Below are 18,157 nucleotides of genomic sequence, written 5' to 3'. Positions count from 1 at the left end.
GGGGCAGACTCCTCCGCGCCGGCCGCCGGCGAGGTCTCCGCCGTCTGCGGGGGCACGGCCCGCGCATCGGCTGCGCCCGGCGGGAGGCGCTTCCCGGGCGGCGCGGCGAGGGGGGCGGGGAGGCGGGGCGGGGCGGCGGGGGCGCCCCCGGGGCGCCAGGGGGCGGGCGTGCGGGCACACGCGGTGCGCGGCGGGCGGGGGCGGCCACCGCGCCGCGCGGCCGGGGCGCCCGCCGAGCCGCCCACTTCGCCGCAGCGGCCCCGACGGCCGAAGCTTGGATGCGGCGGCGCCCGCCGAGCCGGGGCGGACGCGGGGCGGCCCGGGCCGGGGACGCGCGCCGGTAGCCCCGGCGCCGCAGCGGCCGCGCGATGGCCGAGGTAAGCGCGGCTCCCGCCCCGGGCGCGGGAGGCCCCTCTGCGCGCCGGGCGGGGCGGGGCGGCCGGGGGCGCCGCTCGGCCGGGCTCCGGCCCGCCACCTCCGAGGGCACCTGCGGCGGCGTCCCCGGGGCGCTGGGGCCCGTCGCCGCCCGACGTCCCCGGGGCGCCGGCGCGCGCGCGGACCGGGCGGGGGTTCCCGGCGCCGTGGGGACGGTCGGGGCGCGTCTGGGGCGCGGGGCTCGGGAGGCCCCGCGGGTCCCCGGCGCCCCCGCGGCGAGTCCCGGGCCGTCTTCCCGCCCGGGTTTTGTTTCCCGAGAACTGAGCGCGCGGGGACCTCCGGTCGGGGTGAGACGTGCGGGCCCCGGGGGCGCCCGGCCTTTTGCGAGGCCCCGCGAGGCGCGGTGCGCACGGGCCGCTCCGACAGCTCGGGGCGCCAGGGCGCAGGGGCGTGCGGCCGCGGGTCTGCAGACGCGCGGGGCGGGCGGGAGCCGGGGCAAGACGGAGGCCGGCCCGGCGGAGGCGCGCTTTGCCGGCGCGCGCCGGCCCGGGACTCGGGCAGGTCGGGGGGCAGCGCCGGGTCGGCTCCCGGGGGCAGGGGCAGGCGGGTGGGGCGTGGCGGGGAGACGGGTGGGGGGCGCCGCCCGTCCCCTGCCCCCCCTCCCCCCGCCAGACCCCAGCCCCGCCGCCGGCCGCCTGGCTTTGCATCAGCCCCTACGGATTTGTCAGCCAGATGTGACAAGATTGCGGAGAGGCGAGGGAAGGAGGAGATCTGATGTTAATCAGTGCATAGCTCGGAGCCAAACTTTCCCAAACGCGGTGTAGAAACATGCTCTTCTCATTTAAGGCATCTCTTTGTGGCTGTGAGGCTGCCACCGGTCGCCGTTTGACAGTTAAAATGGAATGCCAACTAGCAGCCTTAATTGTTGGAGTAAAATTGTGTGTGCGTGTTGTTGGGGGGGGGGGGGTTGGAGGTGAGTGTCAGACACTCTAAGGTTCAGTTATGTCCCCCAGGTTTATGGCCGTGCTCGCCGCAGGTCTCCTGAAGACAGGGCATTTAAATCGGGCCAGACGCCTGGTCGCAGCCAGGCCTCTGCTGTTAACACTTAAGGGGCCTTAAAAAAAGGCCCCAGTGGTTTCCTGGGAATCCTTGTCAGTGAGTGTGAGTGTGTGCGTGCGTGTGTGTGCGCGCGCGCGCGCACGCAGGGGAAAACATGTGTTCCCTGCAAGGCCTGGGCCCACACAGCAGATCGAGCAACAGAAAAAATTTTTAATATGTTTTCATCAAAGTGACAAAGATTTTTGGCTTGACAGTAAGTGAATCGAAACACAGCGTTGGGCAGATGATCTTTTTCCTTTCCTTCCGGTGCCTTTTCATTCTTTGCTTCTCGTTTTAATTTGCTGTTACGTTTCATGGGATCTTTTCCTAAGGTCCGTTAGACTCTTAGCGTACACATAGGTGCTTATATGTTAAAACTTCTGCACAGTGATAAATATATTGGCTTCTCAAAGTGTCCCTTCCTGAATCCGTTGATATATAGTATTGAAACCTCATTTAAAATGTAATATGTCAAAATAAAATTTTCAGATGTCATGTAAAAATAATTAATCAAACATGAACAATTGGCCAGGATTTTGATTTTCGCTTTAAATGGGTGTGAAGAGACAGACATCGCTTTTACTATGGTAAATATTGATAATAACTTTATCCTTTCCGGCTTTCCTAAAAGAGTATTGTGTGAGTCATCATTTGATTTCTCATCTGATAGATCTGCTAACTTTAATTTCACCAGGAAAGTATTACTATTTGAACTCAACTGTTGGTTGAATGTGCTCCGGTTCTAGTTCAAGGCCAAGAAAAGGTGGTGAAATCTCTGAGCTCAAGCGCAGTTCACGCGTTGGGAACTCATAATTATGTTCAGACATCTGCATAATTTAATTTGGAAAGCTCTCTGTACCCATAAATGCTGTTCCATTCAGACTAGTAAGGATTTAGCCAGATGCCCCTCCTCTGGTCAGAAAGTGGCGAGTTAGGAGGGGTTATCTGGCCCTTGATGCATGTGGGGATCCATCATGTTTGCTCTGGTAATAATTCACATCAGAAATATTAACCGACATGAAATCATTCCTGTGGACGCGGAAGGTTTGCATAGAGCGTCATTTTTATTTGTTTCTTTTTATGATTCTCTCGTGCGGCCGTTAGGCTGGCCTCACAGGCCCGTGTTCTATATCTGAGAATCCTCGGCCTGGAAAGGACGATCCACCCCATTGGGTGAGAAAAGCCATGGAAGTTTCCCTGAGGAACAAATCACAGTGGTTCTTTAAGCAGACCGTTATCGTTGATGAAAGCCTAGGGATAAACATAAACATTTAAAAAGTTCAGTTTGTTGGTGAAGTTAAATTGCTGCATACAGGGTGAAGGGCAGAAGCGTGTTTGACCTTTTGTGTATGGCTGTAGAAGTTATTTTGACAGTGGCCACGAAGAGAGTTGCCCTGAAGGTTCCCCAAGGTAAATTACTTGCAGGAGCGAGCTCTACCCCCGGGTGAATTTTCACCTCTACAGATGGCATTTAGAGTGACTTACTTTTGTCAGAAAACAGCCCTGTTTAAGTACTAGAAATACCCGAGGTAAGATGAAATCTCAGTGCTGAGCTACCTTTTTTTTTTTTTTTTGATAACTAATACCAAGATTTGGAGAGCAATATATATTTTTTAATTATCTTCCTCCAAATATCCTATTGCACCTTTTTTATTTATTTATTTACCTCCCATATTTTTGATGCCTTATCTGAGTGATGTTAAGGATAACTGAGTTCTGTGCAGAAGAGACATCTGGAAAGTTCTATGCGTGGGTTTTTTTTTTTCCTTTTAAATTGGTTTCCACCCGAAAAACCTTATTTTCTGTTATCTTGTCATCCTTTGAAGCCCTTTCTCCTAATTCTGGAAATCCTCAGTTTCCAGTGTGGCTCCCTTTCTCTACATGGACACATGCCTGTTTTTATACAAAAAAGAACGAAGAACCAAAAAAAAGCCAAAATTAAAAAAAAAAAAAAAACAGTGGATCAAAAGAAAGAGCAGACCCTCTCTGCTATGCTCGGATCGTAGGCCTTCTCAAACTTTGCGTGTCGTGGGGAAAAAGGCCATCGCCGTTCTCCACGCCTGAGCTCATCACTACAAACCAGCCTAACAAATCATGGGAGAAGGTTGCCTTGAGGGAGATGATAATCTCACGAAGCTCACGTGAGGGCAAAGAGAGATGGAGAAATAAAATGTAAAGGCCAGGTCCCAGCAGCCGATGTGCAGGGAACTGACTGTCTCCGCGAAGGTAAACTTTAATTCAGGCTACTTTTTCCTGCATATGGTTGTGTTAGTCTGTCTCCTCCCACAGACTCTTATTTGAAGGCTCCTTCCGTACACACACCCAAACAAACATCAAAAGTATTTTGTATCTATGCTCCAGCTTCTAGAAGCACCGACCTGGTTCTATAGCCCTCGGTTTGTTTCTTGCATTACTCGTTACGAAGATAAAATTTTTCTGCGGACGACTCCATGCTGGATTTTAAGACAGTGATGAGGATGGCTAATTAGTGAACTCTGGTCTTTTCTTTTTCAAAATTTCATCTTGAAAATCTAAGGTCGCTTTTTTTTTTTTTTTTTAATACTCAGTTCTTAAAATCGAGTTCTGGTTCAGCCCTGAAAAGAAATATCTGCAAACTTTTACCTAGAAATGTTCACTGTTTCATTGTTACGTTGCAGCAGCGGACATGAAGTTGCAGTGCTTGTATAACTGGCTACTTTAGTGAAAATTAAAGCCCAAGTGTCCTTTTTCTGTGTTGGTTTTTGTGTGTTTTCCCCCAGAGCTGTCTCTGTTATGTTCAAAAGTTCCCTACACCTAGAACATCCCTCCGTTTTTTGTTATCAAAGGTTCCTGAAGACTGCCTCGGAAGTCCTCCCAAATTTAGGTTATAAAGGGGAAAAAAAGTGTCCATCTCATTTATATTTCCACTTAGGTTGTTGTTATGTTTTTTTTTTTTTAATGAAGAAATAATCGGTTAAGTTCATAAAGCAACATTTGCATCTCTTTCTACTTTTTATATTTTCTGTTTTCAGAACTAATAATTTTCAGAAAAAAGGGCACAGCTGTTAAATGATTTTGGCACAGAGTTTATACTTTGATTCATAGAGATCAAAAGAACGAGTATTTTCCCCGCCATCCTCTTTGAAGAGTAGCAACGAGGAACGCGGCAAGGGCGTCGCGCGTGCTGTCTCCGCACAGGTAGACTTGGCCCAACATCTGTTGGGAGCCTTCTCCTCCCACCTGCCAGACCCTGCTCCAGCCCCCTGCCTCTTCTTTTCATCCCCCCCCACCCCCCTGCTTGCAGGGAGAAGGCAGATTCCGTCCAGTTGGCTGTGGTGTTTTCATATTGCAGATGATGCCTCCCTCCGTCCCTCTTTTCAACTGTGCTCCTGGTGACAGTGTTGTCACCTCCTTGGGAATCCCAATGGCTCCACGAAGCCAACGGAGAGACTCCTGGCTCGCTCAGCACCGGCCCCCCCCCCCCCGCCCCCGGTGCTGCCTTCCGAGGTGGTTTGCTCTCGCCACCTCCGCTCTGTGGCCTGGCCTCCTGGGTTTCACGCTCACGCACAGAACGAGCCTAGGACCGTGGCATTTCCTGCACGCAGCGAGGGGGGGCGCACCTGCTGCCTCGCGGGGAGGCCTCCTCGGGCCTCATGTAGCCCCTGAAAAAGTTAACTAACACTTTAAGCTCAGTACGTTTCCAGCCCGTGTTCACATGGCCTCGATGGTCTGGTAAACCCAATTTTACCATTGGTGTGTTATCAGGATCCAAATAAGGTCCATATGTCGTCTCTCATAATCTGTAGGTTTACACTTCACTTTTTCCTTGCAGTTTATCTGTTGTTGAAAAAGCTGAGTCATTCGTCCAGTAGAATGCACCCCCCACCCCCCACCCCGTCCCCTGCATCTTCTGTTCCCTGGAGTTGACTCAGGGGCTTGGTGTCTGATTCAGATCTGAACTTTTTTCTTTTTTTTTTTTATTTTTTAATGTTTATTTATTTTGAGGGAGAGAGAAAGACAGATTGCCAGCAGGGGAGGGGCAGAGAGGGGGGGGAGACAGAATCTGAAGCAGGCTCCGGGCTTGCAGCTGTCAGCAGAGCCCAATGCGGGGCTCAAACTCACGAACCACAAGATCGTGACCTGAGCCGAAGCCGGACGCTTACCCAGCTGAGCCTCCCAGACACCCAGATCTGAACTTTTTTTGCCCCATCTGTAGAAAAACGTATCTTTCCAATCAGAGGCAGCTGGCCTGGCTGTCAGCTGTTGCATGAAGGGTTGCAGAATGGTGCTATTCTAATTCTTCACTTATTTATTCACTAGGTGCTTCTGTAAAGGGAACGTCCCATCAGTGGTTTGGTTTCTCTGAAGTATAATTTGTATAAAAAAGGATATATACTTGGGGCGCCTAAGTGGCGCAGGTGGTTGAGTTCCCGACTCCTGATTTCAGCTCAGGTCATGATCTCACGATTCGTGGGATTGAGTCCTGTGTCAGGCTCTACACTGACAGCGTGGAGCCTGCTTGGGATTTTCTCTCTCTCCCTCTCTTTCTGTCCCTCCTCAGCTCACAAGTGCTGTCTCTCACTCACAATAAATAAAAACTTTTTTTTTTAATTTATTTCTAGGAGAGAGAGACAGCGTGAGCAGGGGAGGGTCAGAGAGAGAGGGAGTCACAGACTCTGAAACAGGCTCCAGACTCTGAGCTGACAGTCAGCACAGAGCCCAACGCGGGGCTCGAACCCACGAACCGCGAGATCATGACCTAAGCGAAAGTCGGACGCTCAACCGACTAAGCCACCCAGGCGCCCCAAATAAAAACTTTTTAAAGAAGGATGTATACTTGGGGCGCCTGGGTGGCTCAGTGGGTTAAGTGCCCGACTTCGGCTCAGGTCATGATCCCACGGTTCCTGGGTTTGAGTCCCGCATCGGGCTCTGTGCTGACAGCTCGGAGCCTGGAGCCTTCTCTGCTCCTCCCCCGCTCGAACTCTGTCTTTCTCTCTCTCTCAAAAATAAATAAACGTTAAAAATTTTTTAAGGATATATACTTGATCTTTCCCTTTATGGACCGGTTTTTGGACCAATTAACTGGTCCCTAGCATTCCCTAAAGGCAGCCAGTGATTTTTTTCACTTGTCTTTAGTATCTTTTGACTTTCTAGATTTGAATATAGTCAGTGACTCACATGCATTTTTGACAAATTCAAAAAACTTATTCTCGGCTCTGCTATTCTTGACCAGTCGAGCTGTGTGACTTCCTTCCCTGATGAACACATACACCCGCCCGGGACAGACGCTGGAGGTTCTCTGCTTTGCAGCCCCAGGGAGGCTCCCTAGAATTCCCAGCACATAGTAGATGCTCTAAAAACAAAGGAGAACCACCACGGGCAACAAGAATAGTTTGTTAAATAAAATCGTATCACCTCGTTAGCTACTCACGCGGGAAGATGGCACAAACGTCTGGTCTTGTGTCTCTCCCCAGCTGGGCTTCCATCCGGTGTCGCCAGCTGCCTCCTACGAGAAGCCCACCTGGCCTTTCTCTTCTCTTCCTCCCAGCTGTCCTTGTAGCCCGTCTAGCAAACGATGATACAGTGTTCAGAATCCTGGCTGTGCCTCTGTGGGTTCATATGTGTAAGGGAAATGGTGGAAAACTCAAAAATTGAAAGAAGTTAGAGAAAGATCTGAGGAGAGGCAGTAGGGAGCCAAAAAAAAAGCCAATTCTCACAAAAGAAGCCAGACATACAGGATGTGTGTAAGAAGTGGAGACCTCCCTCACCCTTGAATGATCGAGTTTCCAGAACCCCAAACGCTGCCCCTGCAGCCGCAGAGAAAATGGGGTGACAGTTCCGCTGCAAGTGAAGAGAAGCCAGGTCCCCTCCCCACAAGCCGAGGGGGGTCCGGCTGCCTTAGAAGATGTGTCGGGTTAGAGATCCTGACTGGCATGATTTGATCTGCTCCAGAGCCTTCCGGGACTCAAACATGAACACTTGTCTGTATCAACACTTAAAAACACAACTTGGAAAAACTTGAAGTGGTTTTATTCTAAAGCTCGAGGACTTGAAAAGTGATTTGTGATTTAGCAGATTGGGTCCTTTGTTTTTATGATTCTTATCACTGAGGATCTGGCACAGACTCTAAACTTGCCCTTGGTGGTTTCTACCTGTTAGGTGTTTTTCACACGATTTTTTTTTTTTTTTGGTCCTTTTATTTTTTTAATAGTTTATTGTCGTGTTGGTTTCCATAGAACACCCAGTGCCCATCCCCACAAGTGCCCTCTCCGTGCCCATCCCCCCTCCCCCCCCACCCCCATCAGTCCTCAGTTTTTGTCAGCATTCAAGAGTCTCTCATGGTTTGCCTCCCTCCCTCTCCCCCACCATTTCCCCCCTTCTTCTCCTCCATGGTCCTATGTTAAGTTCCTCCTCATCCTCCTATACGTGCAAACATATGGTGTCTGTCCTTCTCTGTCTGACTTATTTCGCTCAGCATAACACCCTCAAGGTCCATCCGTGTTGCTACAAATGGCCAGATTTCATTGTTTCTCATTGCCGTGGAGTAGTCCATGGTATAGATAAACCACATCTTCTTGATCCATTCGTCCGCTGATGGACACTTAGGCTCTTTCCATGGTTTGGCTATTGTGGAGAGTGCTGCTGTGAACATTGGGGTCCATGGGCCCCTATGCATCAGCACTCCTGTGTCCCTCAGGTAAATTCCTAGCAGTGCTATTGCTGGGTCCTAGGGGAGTTCTGTTGTTAATGTTTTGAGGGACCTCCACACTGTTTTCCAGAGGGGCTGCCCCCGTTTACATTCCCACCAACAGTGTAGGAGGGTGCCCGTTTCTCCACATCCTCACCAGCATCTCCTGTTCTCTGATTTGCTCATTTTAGCCACTCTGACTGGCGTGAGGTGGTATCTCAGTGTGGTTTTGATTTGTATTTCCCTGATGAGGAGGGACGCTGAGCATCGTTTCATGTGTCTCTTGGCCATGTGAATGTCCTCTTTGGAGAAGTGTGTGTTCATATCTTCTGCCCATTTCTTCACTGGATTGTTTGTTTTTCGGGCTCACACGATTTTTATGTGGCCCTCTCCATCGCCAGCTGACAGCCCGTGTGTAAATTAGCAACTACTTTTGGCTGCTAGTAAAGGCTCCTAAATAACAGTCGCCATCCTTTCTGCGCAGCCATCCCCAGGGCACGACCACAGAATTGCCTCATGGTCACAAAGTGGCATCTAAAGTCCAACCATCACATTCTTATTCCAGGAAGGAAGGAGGAGGACAGCAGAGAAGTCTCTCGGCTGAGTCAGCTCCCGTTTACAGAAGAGCTTTCTGTAAAGTTCCACCTGCAACATCCACTTGGATACCATCGGCCAGTACTTAGTCACCTGGCCCCCAGCAGATACTCAAAAAGTATGATTCTTTCAGAGAGGACGTAAGACTCTCAGAAGGTCAGACTCAGAAGGGAAGATGAGATACCAGGCTACGGGGTGGGCGTCTGTAATCGGGAAGCACAGTGCCGCGGTCTCCCCGATTCATTCTTACTCTCTCGGGTAACACCAGCGCAGGGCTTGCCAAGCGTCAGCCCCCCGCTAGCCTCTGGGTGTTGGTCTGGGGTTTCCGCTGGTTCCTTGTCTCTGTTTGGAGCGATTCATTGTGCAGCAGCTTTTAGGAAAGGTGTTATAACGGGTGTTTTTGGTGGCTGTGTCGGGGGAGAGTCAGGCCACCAGAGGACCCACGGACCTTGCCGCGATTCGACACTCTGATTGTACTGGTTGGTCTTTCCGATTCCCGCCTGCGTATCCGCGTTAACACAGCTGATAGGACTCCGAGGTGGGTAGAAACAGGTATCAGCCCGTTTCAGTGAGAGCGCCAGGGCATGGAGCTGAAGGTTTTGTGGGGGTTTTTTTAAATTTTTTTTAATGTTTTATTTATTTCTAGGAGAGAGAGAGAGAGAGACACAGCGTGAGCAGGGGAGGGTCAGAGAGAGAGGGAGTCACAGACTAAAACAGGCTCCAGGCTCTGAGCTGGCCGTCAGCACAGAGCCCGACGCGGGGCTCGAACCCACGAACCGCGAGATCATGACCTGAGCCGAAGTCAGTCGCTTAACCGACTAAGCCACCCAGGCGCCCCTGAAGGTTTTGTGGTTTAATGGTTAGTAAGACCTAAGTCACCTGAAGGCAGCTGTACATTTTACCCCCTCCCAGGGAACGGGGCTCATTGTGGTGAGGGGCGAGGAGCACAGGCTCCCCGCCTCTGCGTCCAGAGGTCATCGTTTCGGCAGGCAAATCAGATTGCTTTCTTCAAAAGATTGCTCAGAACAGAATCCAGACTCCTCAGCCTGCCCCTGAAGGTCCTCTGCGGAGTGTTCTCTACCACCTCTCCGACCCACATTTCCTACCATTAACCTTACTCACTCTGTCTACACAGATTCCGGCTCCTTTTCTGTTCCCTGAGGACTCAGCCTCTTTTGTGCCTCAGGGCCTTTGCACTTGCCATGCCTCCAGTCCTAAAACACTTCCTCCCTCTCCAGGTCTTCACTGGCTCCTTGCCGTCCCTTGGATTCGGTTCAAATGTCACCACTTCAAACGTCTTCAATGATGACTTTACCTAAAAGGCACGAACTGGGGCGCCTGGGTGGCTCGGCTGGCTGAGTGTCCGACTCTTGGTTTCGGCTCAGGTCACGATCCCAGGTTCGTGGCATGGAGCCTGCTTGGGATGCTCTTTCCCTCTGCCCCTCACCCCTGCCCTCTGTCTCTCTCTAAAAAGTAATAAATTTTAAAGCTGTTGAAAAGGCACTTCCTCATACCCCTCCCCCTCCGTGCCACCCAGTAAAATCGCCGGCATAGCATTCTGTTGCGGTTTCCCATAGCACCACCTTACTGTGAAATGGTGCTGCTTATTTACTTGTTTATTTTCTGTCCTCTCTGGTTTATGAACCCCTGGAGGGCAGGGACCTTGTCCGTCTTGTTCAACACTTTAACCCCCAGAGTTTAGAGCAAACAGTTCCTAGCTCATTAATGTTCAGTAACCATTTATTCATTTATTATGAAGCTTCTTTATAGTGTGAAACTTTAATGTCTTTATCTGCAGGATGATAATGCCTGACTCTCCGAGTTGCTGTAGGGATTAAATGAAACCTTAAATGTAGATGCAGTTAGCCCCAAATATTGATATTTCAGGGTATCCTCCGCCTCCACCATCCAGATTGGAGACCATAATCTGTAAGTTCCTCAACGTCCTCAGCCATAAGATGGGGAGAGTATTCCCCACCCCCCAGGGAGGCTGTGAGAAAGAATTGGGACAGTAGGTGGCCATGCCTAGTGCAGCGAAGTGCTCAGGAAAGCTCACCAACTGTGTGACTTTGGGAAAATCACTGATCTTCCATACATACAAGTTTCCTGAAAATGATTCCCTCCTCACAGCGACGTAAGGAGGGTTACGTGAGAACACCTATTCTGTCACAGCACTACGCGGAAGGGCAGACTCCGGAAGGAGAGCTAGTCTCACCGTTGGACTCAGAAGAAGTGTCTCGTAGAACTTTCCATGATGATGGGTGTGTTCTGTGTCTCCACCGACCAGTATGATGGCTGCTAAATCACATGTATCTGCCGAGCACTTGAAATGTGGCTAGTGTCAGGGTGCCTGGGGTGGGGGTGGGGGCTCAGTCGGTTAAGCCTCCGACTTCGGCTCAGGTCATGATCTCACAGTTTGGGGGTTTGAGCTCCGCGTCGGGCTCTGTGCCGACAGCTCGGAGCCTGGAGCTGCTTCACATTCTGTGTCTGCTTCTCTCCTGCTCACACTCTGTCTGTCTCTGTCTCACTCTCAAAAATAAATAAAGGTTAAAAAAAAAAAAAAGAAACGTGGCTAGTGTCACCAGAGGATTGAACTTTTAATTCTGTTTTACTGTAATTAATTTAAAAACAGCCACGTAGGGGCACCTGGGTGGCTTAGTCGGTTAAGCGTCCGACTTTCGCTTAGGTCACGATCTCGCGGTTCGTGGGTTCGAGCCCCGCGTCGGGCTCTGTGCTGACTGCCAGCTCAGAGCCTGGAGCCTGTTTCAGAGTCTGTGTCTCCCTCTCTCTCTGACCCTCCCCTGCTCACGCTGTCTCTCTCTATCCTAGAAATAAAATAAAAATATTAAAAAAAATAAAAAATAAAAAAAATAAATAAAAACAGCCACATTAAAATTTGGCTATTTGAATGACTCAGATGGTAGCTAGTGGCCGCCATGTTGGACAGGGCGGAGTAGACACCGTGAGCCCCCAGAGCTGCCCGGCTGGTACGCAGTTCGATCCCGTGTCCGCACGGCTTTGCAGACGGCTCCCCTCCAAGAGTCAACCCCTCGGATCTGGAAACCCCCAAGAGTCTGGCTGTCTATTTGTTCCTTGTAGTCTGTCCCTCGGACTCTCCCCCTGAAGTCCTTATCTTCAGTGATAGGAAAGCCTCTCCATGGACTGGAGACGAAATCCGCTTTGAAGTGGACCCTTGTTATTCTCAGGCTCCGTCATTCAGACCCCGTCGGAGGCCGTCACCGCCCGGCAGTGGGGGTGTGTGGGGGGACATACTGCCTCTCCTGACCAGACGCCTGGGGGGCAGCGTCTCCCCAAACTGCAGGTAGAGCAGGGACAGACAGCAACGGGGGACAGACAGACCCTCAGACCGAACCTAAAAGCGAGGTCCCGGCTTTCCAGCTCGTCCATCACACGCTAGGTGCGTGGGTGACTTCTGGAGCACAGGCGACAGTTACAGCCAAACGCGCCAGAACTTGAGATGCTGATTCGTGGCACATCAAAGTGACTAATAACAATTCGGAAATAGTCTGATTAAAATGAGGGCGTAAGAAGCAATCATCGTGTCTTGATGAGTTCAGAATGTTGTAAACATCTGCTTTATGTTTCCGAAGAATGGAACGAGTCTTAGGATTCCTAAGGAAAGGATGTAGGTTTGAAGAGTTTTCCGTATTGATTTACATGAGTACTTTTCGTCCTGTAATTAGAATTTTCGGGTTTGATTTCATTTTAGAAGTTTTAATTTGTCTGTAGATAATGGTGCTATAATTTTTGCCACATCATGGAATTCTGATACGGGCGGGGAAACTCCGGGGCTTTAATATTGGAAGTTTTCTTAGACACTGTAATTAGCTTTTTTTTAGCTCATAAATAATTCCTCTGAGATTTACCTCCCTGGATGTATAATGAGCTTTATTAAGCCTTATTCAAATAGGTTCCTATAGAGCCACATGAATACTTCTTATAAAACAGCATTCATACATTGGATTTATAGATAAAACTGCTCAAAATTCTGTCCCTGAACTAGAAGCTGCTAAAATCGAATAGTCAGGGTAGGTCAATGGGTCTCAATTGCAGTCTGGGGAGATTTGGGGTTTTCACAACCAAAAGAGGGAGACACGTTTCTACGGCATCAGGTGGGTAGAGCCCGGGGACGTATGTGTCATCCGACGGCGCCCAGGACAGCCACCGCCACGATTATTCAACTCAAAATGTCAGTAACACTGCAGTTGAAAAACCCTGAGTCAGATGTCACAGAAAAAGTGAGTTTAAGTCTCAGGCTATGAAACGTGCCTGGAGTTGTTTCGTCTGAAGTTTTATCGCACTGGGCCTGAGGTGGGGTCCCTCAGAGGGTCCTGGGACTTTGCCTGAGTGAGAGCCTTTTAAGCAGAATCTTCAGGAAGGAGAGGAAGTGTGTGCTCAAGCACGTCTTTTTTCTCTGATTGAAGCAGGGTCCTACTTTCTGCATAAATGACTGTGAATTTACTGTGTCTGTTCTCAGCGTCTTGCTGGCAAAGAATGAATGGCATCTTGAGGGACAAAGAAGAATCCCCAAATAAGAATGTTTCTGCTTTTAAAAAAACTTCCTTTGAAACAGCCCTGTCGGTGGGAAGGTGGGTTGTGAAATAGTGCCGGGCTTAGCGCAGAGTATTCTGGCAGCTGTAGAGACGGCTGGTTCCTCGGTCGGCTGGCGTTCGGAGCCACAGGGGTGTTTGAGAATCCGGGCAGCGTGTTAGGTGTGCTACACACAGAAGTAAGGGTGCCTTTCCACTTCTTGGGACTGTGTGTAATAGACGTCAGACCGGTCCCCATCTTTATCCCCCCAGTCAAGATAACATGTGTAGATGGGCGCCTGGGTGGCTTAGTCGGTTGAGCATCCGACTTTCACTTAGGTCATGATCTCGCGGTTCNTCGAACGAGACAAGAGGCGTGCTGGTGGGCTACGTTTCAAGCAGGGACATCAGAAAAGTGTCCAGGACTCCAGAAAAGTGAAGATTCGTCTATGGCTGAGAACAACAGAGAGAATGCATATCTCGGAACCTGAACAACTGACTGTACGTATACTTTCCTCTTAGATCTCATTCTGGTCTGTATAGGGGCGCCTGGGTGGCTTAGTCGGTTAAGCATCCGACTTTCGCTTAGATCATGATCTCGCGGTTCCTGGGTTCGAGCCCCGCGTCGGGCTCTGTGCTGACTGCCAGCTCGGAGCCTGGAGCCTGTTTCAGAGTCTGTGTCTCCCTCTCTCTCTGACCCTCCCCTGCTCACGCTGTCTCTCTCTCTCTCTTAGAAATAAATTAAAAAAAAAAAAAAGATAACGTATAGAAATATGGACGTATGTGTTCATGTATTTCACCCATCCGTTTATAGAGTAGAATCTCTATACCCAAAGGTAAGATAATTTCGGGCAGTAAAGCAGTATTTCTCAATCTTTTTTTCATTACTCCCCGTATACCCGAGGAGACTAGATTTTTTTTTCCTAATCGTGCCTCCCCCAGGGAAGTTTTCTATTATACCACGTACCGTTGTGTGTGTGTGTGGCTTATACGTATACCTCCCTGCAAGGCCAGTGCTCACCGCCTTGGGGTGGTATCAGCCCGGAGGAGAAGGCCTGAATTACTACAGTTAGAGGGCGATGTGATCACGGGGAGTTCTTCGTAGGACACTGGATGGCTTTACGAAGACCAAACACGACTTCTGTTTCCTGACAGCCTCCGGGAGGGACCGGGTAACGCGGCCGCTGTGGGCTGCATACCTCCGTTATGAGAAGCCCTGTTCCTTTGCCTGAAAAGCTCTCGTCCAGTTGCTCTGCTCAGGCCCATTGTAATCCAGAAAGAGTCGTAGATACCAGTCAACTCAGGGAGATTGTGACCTGTATGCAAGCCAGCTCACTGATTTTTTTTAAAAGACTTTATTTTGGGGGCGCCTGGGCGACTCAGCCGGTTGAGCGTCTGACTTTGGCTCAGGTCATGATCTCGCGGTTCGTGGGTTCGAGCCCCGTGTCGGGCTCTGTGCTGACAGCTCGGAGTCTGGAGCCTGCTTCTGATTACGTGTCTCTCTCTCTCTCTCTCTCTCTCTCTGTCTCTGCCCCTCCCCTGCTCATGCTCTGTCTCTCTCTCTCTCTCTCTCTCAAAAGTAAACATTAAAAATGTTTTAATAAAAAATAAGACTTTATTTTTTAGAACACTTTCAGGTTCACAGCAAAATTGAAAGTACCGAGATGTCCCATGTACGCCCTGTGCCCACACCCTCTTATCCACATCCCCCACCAGAGGGTACATTTGTGACAATTGGTGAACCCACTTTGACACATCATTATCATCCGGAGTCCAGTTTATGTTAGAATTCACTCTTGGTGTGGTACACCATCTGGGCGTAGACAAGTGTGTAACGACACATATCCATCATTATAGTATATCGTACGGAGTATTCTCACTGCACAGATACTCTCCATGTTCTGCCTCTTCACAGCCCGCTGCCCTCACCTAACTCTGGGAAAGCACTGATCTTCTTACTGTTTTCATAGTTTTGCCGTTTCCAGAAGGTTCATGGAGTTGGAATCATATAATGTGTGGCCTTTTCAGATTGCCTTCTCTCACTTAGCAATATGTATTTAAGGTTCCTCTGTGTCTCTGCATGGCTTTACATAGCTCATGTCTTTTAAGCACTGAGCGATATTCCATCGTATGGATGGACCACAGTTCATGTATCCGTTTACCACCTGAAGGATGCTTTGGTTGCTCCCAAGTTTTAGCAGTTACGACTAAAGCTACTGCTATAAACATTAACGTGCAGGTTTTCGTGGGGACATGTGTTTTCAGCTCCAGGGAACACAATTGCTGGGTCATATGGTGAGAGTATGTTTGCTCTGGTAAGAAACCACCAAACTGCCTTCCAGAGTGGCTGCGCCAGTTTGCTTTCCCACCAGCAGTGAGCGAGAGTCTCTGCTGCTCGTGAACACTTGGTATTGTCAGCGTTCTGGACTTCAGCCGTTCTCATAGGTGTGTGGTAGACTGGTTTTCTCGGCAATATTTTTACTAAAACATAATTTACTTACCATAAAACTCACCCTTATGAAGTATACAACAGAGTGGTTTCACTGTATTCCCAGAGCTGTGCAAACATCACGACTATACAATTTTAGAACATCTTCCTCACCTTAAAAAAGCACCTGTGGTCAAAATTTAAAATATCTATGCTTCAAAGGACACCGTGAGGAACAGTGAAAAGATAATCCAAGGGCAGGAGGAAATACTTGCAAATCCTAACCTGTTAAGGGGCTTGTACCAAGAATATATAAAGAACTCTTATAATTCAGTACTAAAAGACAACCCAATTGAAAAATGAGCACAGGATCCAAATAGATGTGTCCCTAGGGAGGATCTACAAATAAATGGGCAATGAGCTGCTGCAGAGATGCTCAATGCCATCAGCCACCAAGGAAATACAAATGAAAACCGCACTAAGAGACTGCTTCGCAGCCAGTGGGATGGCTGTTCCAAAAAAGGTAGACGAAAATGAGTGTTGGGGAGGGTGTGGAGACCCTGGAAAACCCTCCTATGTCACTGGTGGGGATGAAGAGTGGTGCAGCCACTCTGTAAAACCACTTGAAGGCTTCTTAAAAAGTTAAACATAATTACTACACGATACAGCAATTCCACTCCCAGGAATATGCCTGGAAGAAGCGGAAGTGAATACATATGTCCACCATCAGGTTGTACCCTGGGCTCCTTCTGGGGGTGCTGGGAATGTTCTGAAAGGAGATCATGATGTCTGCATGACCCTGTGCTTATGCTAAAAATCACAAAGGCGTGCACTTTAAGTGGGTGCATTGTAGGATATGTGGATTCTATCTCTCTTTTTTATTTCAGAGAGAGAGAGACAGCATGAGCAGGGGAAGGTCAGGGAGAGAGAGAGATACAGAATCTGAAGCAGCTCCAGGCTCTGAGCTGTCAGCACAGTGCCCGATGCGGGGCTCGAACCCACAAACCTTGAGATCATGACCTGAGCTGAAGTCGGACTCTTAACCAACTGAGCCACCCGGGTGCCCGGATTCTATCTCAATTTAAAGCTGGTTTTAAAAAGATGAGAACAGGGGCGACTGGGTGGCTCAGTCAGTTAAGCTTTCAACTCTCGATTTCGGCTTGGGTCACGAAATCGCGATTCATGAGATTGAGCCCCACCAGGCTCTTTGCTGACATCACAGTCGGCTTGGGATTCCGTCTCTCCCTCTCACACTCTCTCTCAAAATAAATAAATAAACTTTTAAAAATATATAAAATAAACTAAATAAAAAGACAAGAACAAACAAAAAAAGAATAGTATCCCCTCCCGCCTTGCTGCCACCCATTAACTGTCCCTCCTCACCCCTACCCACCCTCGAAGCCCCTGGTAACGTCAAGAGATTGGCCTCTTCTTGATATTTCATGTGAATGGAATCCTACAAGCCGTGACTTTTTGTTCTTGGTTTGTTCCTCTCAGCATGTTTTCTGCGCGCTGCAGCACGTGTTAGCACTTTGTCCCTTTCCACGGCCTAATGATGCTCCACTGTGTCCCCGTTCGTCAGTTGACGGACGCTCATTACGTTGTTATAAGTAATGCTGTTGTGAAGCTTCGGGTACCAGGCGTTATGTGGGTCTGTATTTGCATTTCTCTTGGACGCACACCTAGGGGGGCATTGCTGGGTCGTACGGGAGCCCCGAGTGTAACGTTTTGAGGAGCTGCCAGACTGCTTCCGAGTGGCTGCACTGTTTCTACAATCCCAGCGGCAACTGATTTTTAAGTGAAGACGAGTGACACGCTCTTTAAACCATCCTGAGTTCTGGGATGGATTCTCCCCTTCCCTGTCCCCACGAGGAGCCGCATACACCCTTAATTCGAAGATGGAGGTCCCCCCAAACGTACACGCACTCCCCATTTCAGGGCTCTCCTGAATCGTGTGGATTCCATCCAGTGACTCTTTCTTCCCAGGAGCCTCAGTGACGAGGCTCCCGTGAAAGCTTTCTCTCCTGAATAATACGTTACGTTCATCAGGCCTCCATCCCTTTTAGAGAAATTCAACTTAAAACCATGTGGGAAGCCTGTTCTTAATGCTAGAACTTAGTGGACGTGTACCTCCCTGTCTTCTCTTTCAGCCGTGTGTCTGCACACCACACGCCCCCAGTGTGCACCCCCACTGCACACCCTCACTGCCCACACCACTGCACACCCCCGCTAAACTCCACACACACCCCACTGCACATCCTCACTGCACACTCTCACTGCACACCCTCACCACACACCATCACTGCACACCTCCACCACAGACTCACTGCACACCCTACCACACACCGTCGCCACACACCCTCACTGCACACCACACACCCCAACTGCATATCCTCGCCACACACCCTCACTGCACACCTCCTCCACACACTGCACACCCTCACT

General features: G+C 49.8%; 1 protein-coding gene across 1 annotated transcript in view; it reads left to right on the top strand.

Annotated features, from left to right (window-relative positions):
* Positions 1 to 278: 278 nt before the first annotated feature.
* Positions 279 to 18,157, top strand: part of BNC1 (basonuclin 1) — a 31,046-nt gene continuing 13,167 nt past the window's right edge. The window contains 1 exon segment of the mRNA XM_039216582.1: positions 279 to 377. Within this exon segment, the coding sequence (XP_039072513.1) occupies positions 279 to 377 (99 nt within the window).

The sequence above is a fragment of the Hyaena hyaena genome, unplaced genomic scaffold, assembly GCF_003009895.1.
Source record: "Hyaena hyaena isolate Hyena2069 unplaced genomic scaffold, ASM300989v1 scaffold_13, whole genome shotgun sequence".
Lineage (NCBI taxonomy): Eukaryota > Metazoa > Chordata > Mammalia > Carnivora > Hyaenidae > Hyaena > Hyaena hyaena.
The sequence above is the reverse complement of the archived record's forward strand: the minus strand, read 5'-3'. Positions and strand labels throughout refer to the sequence as shown.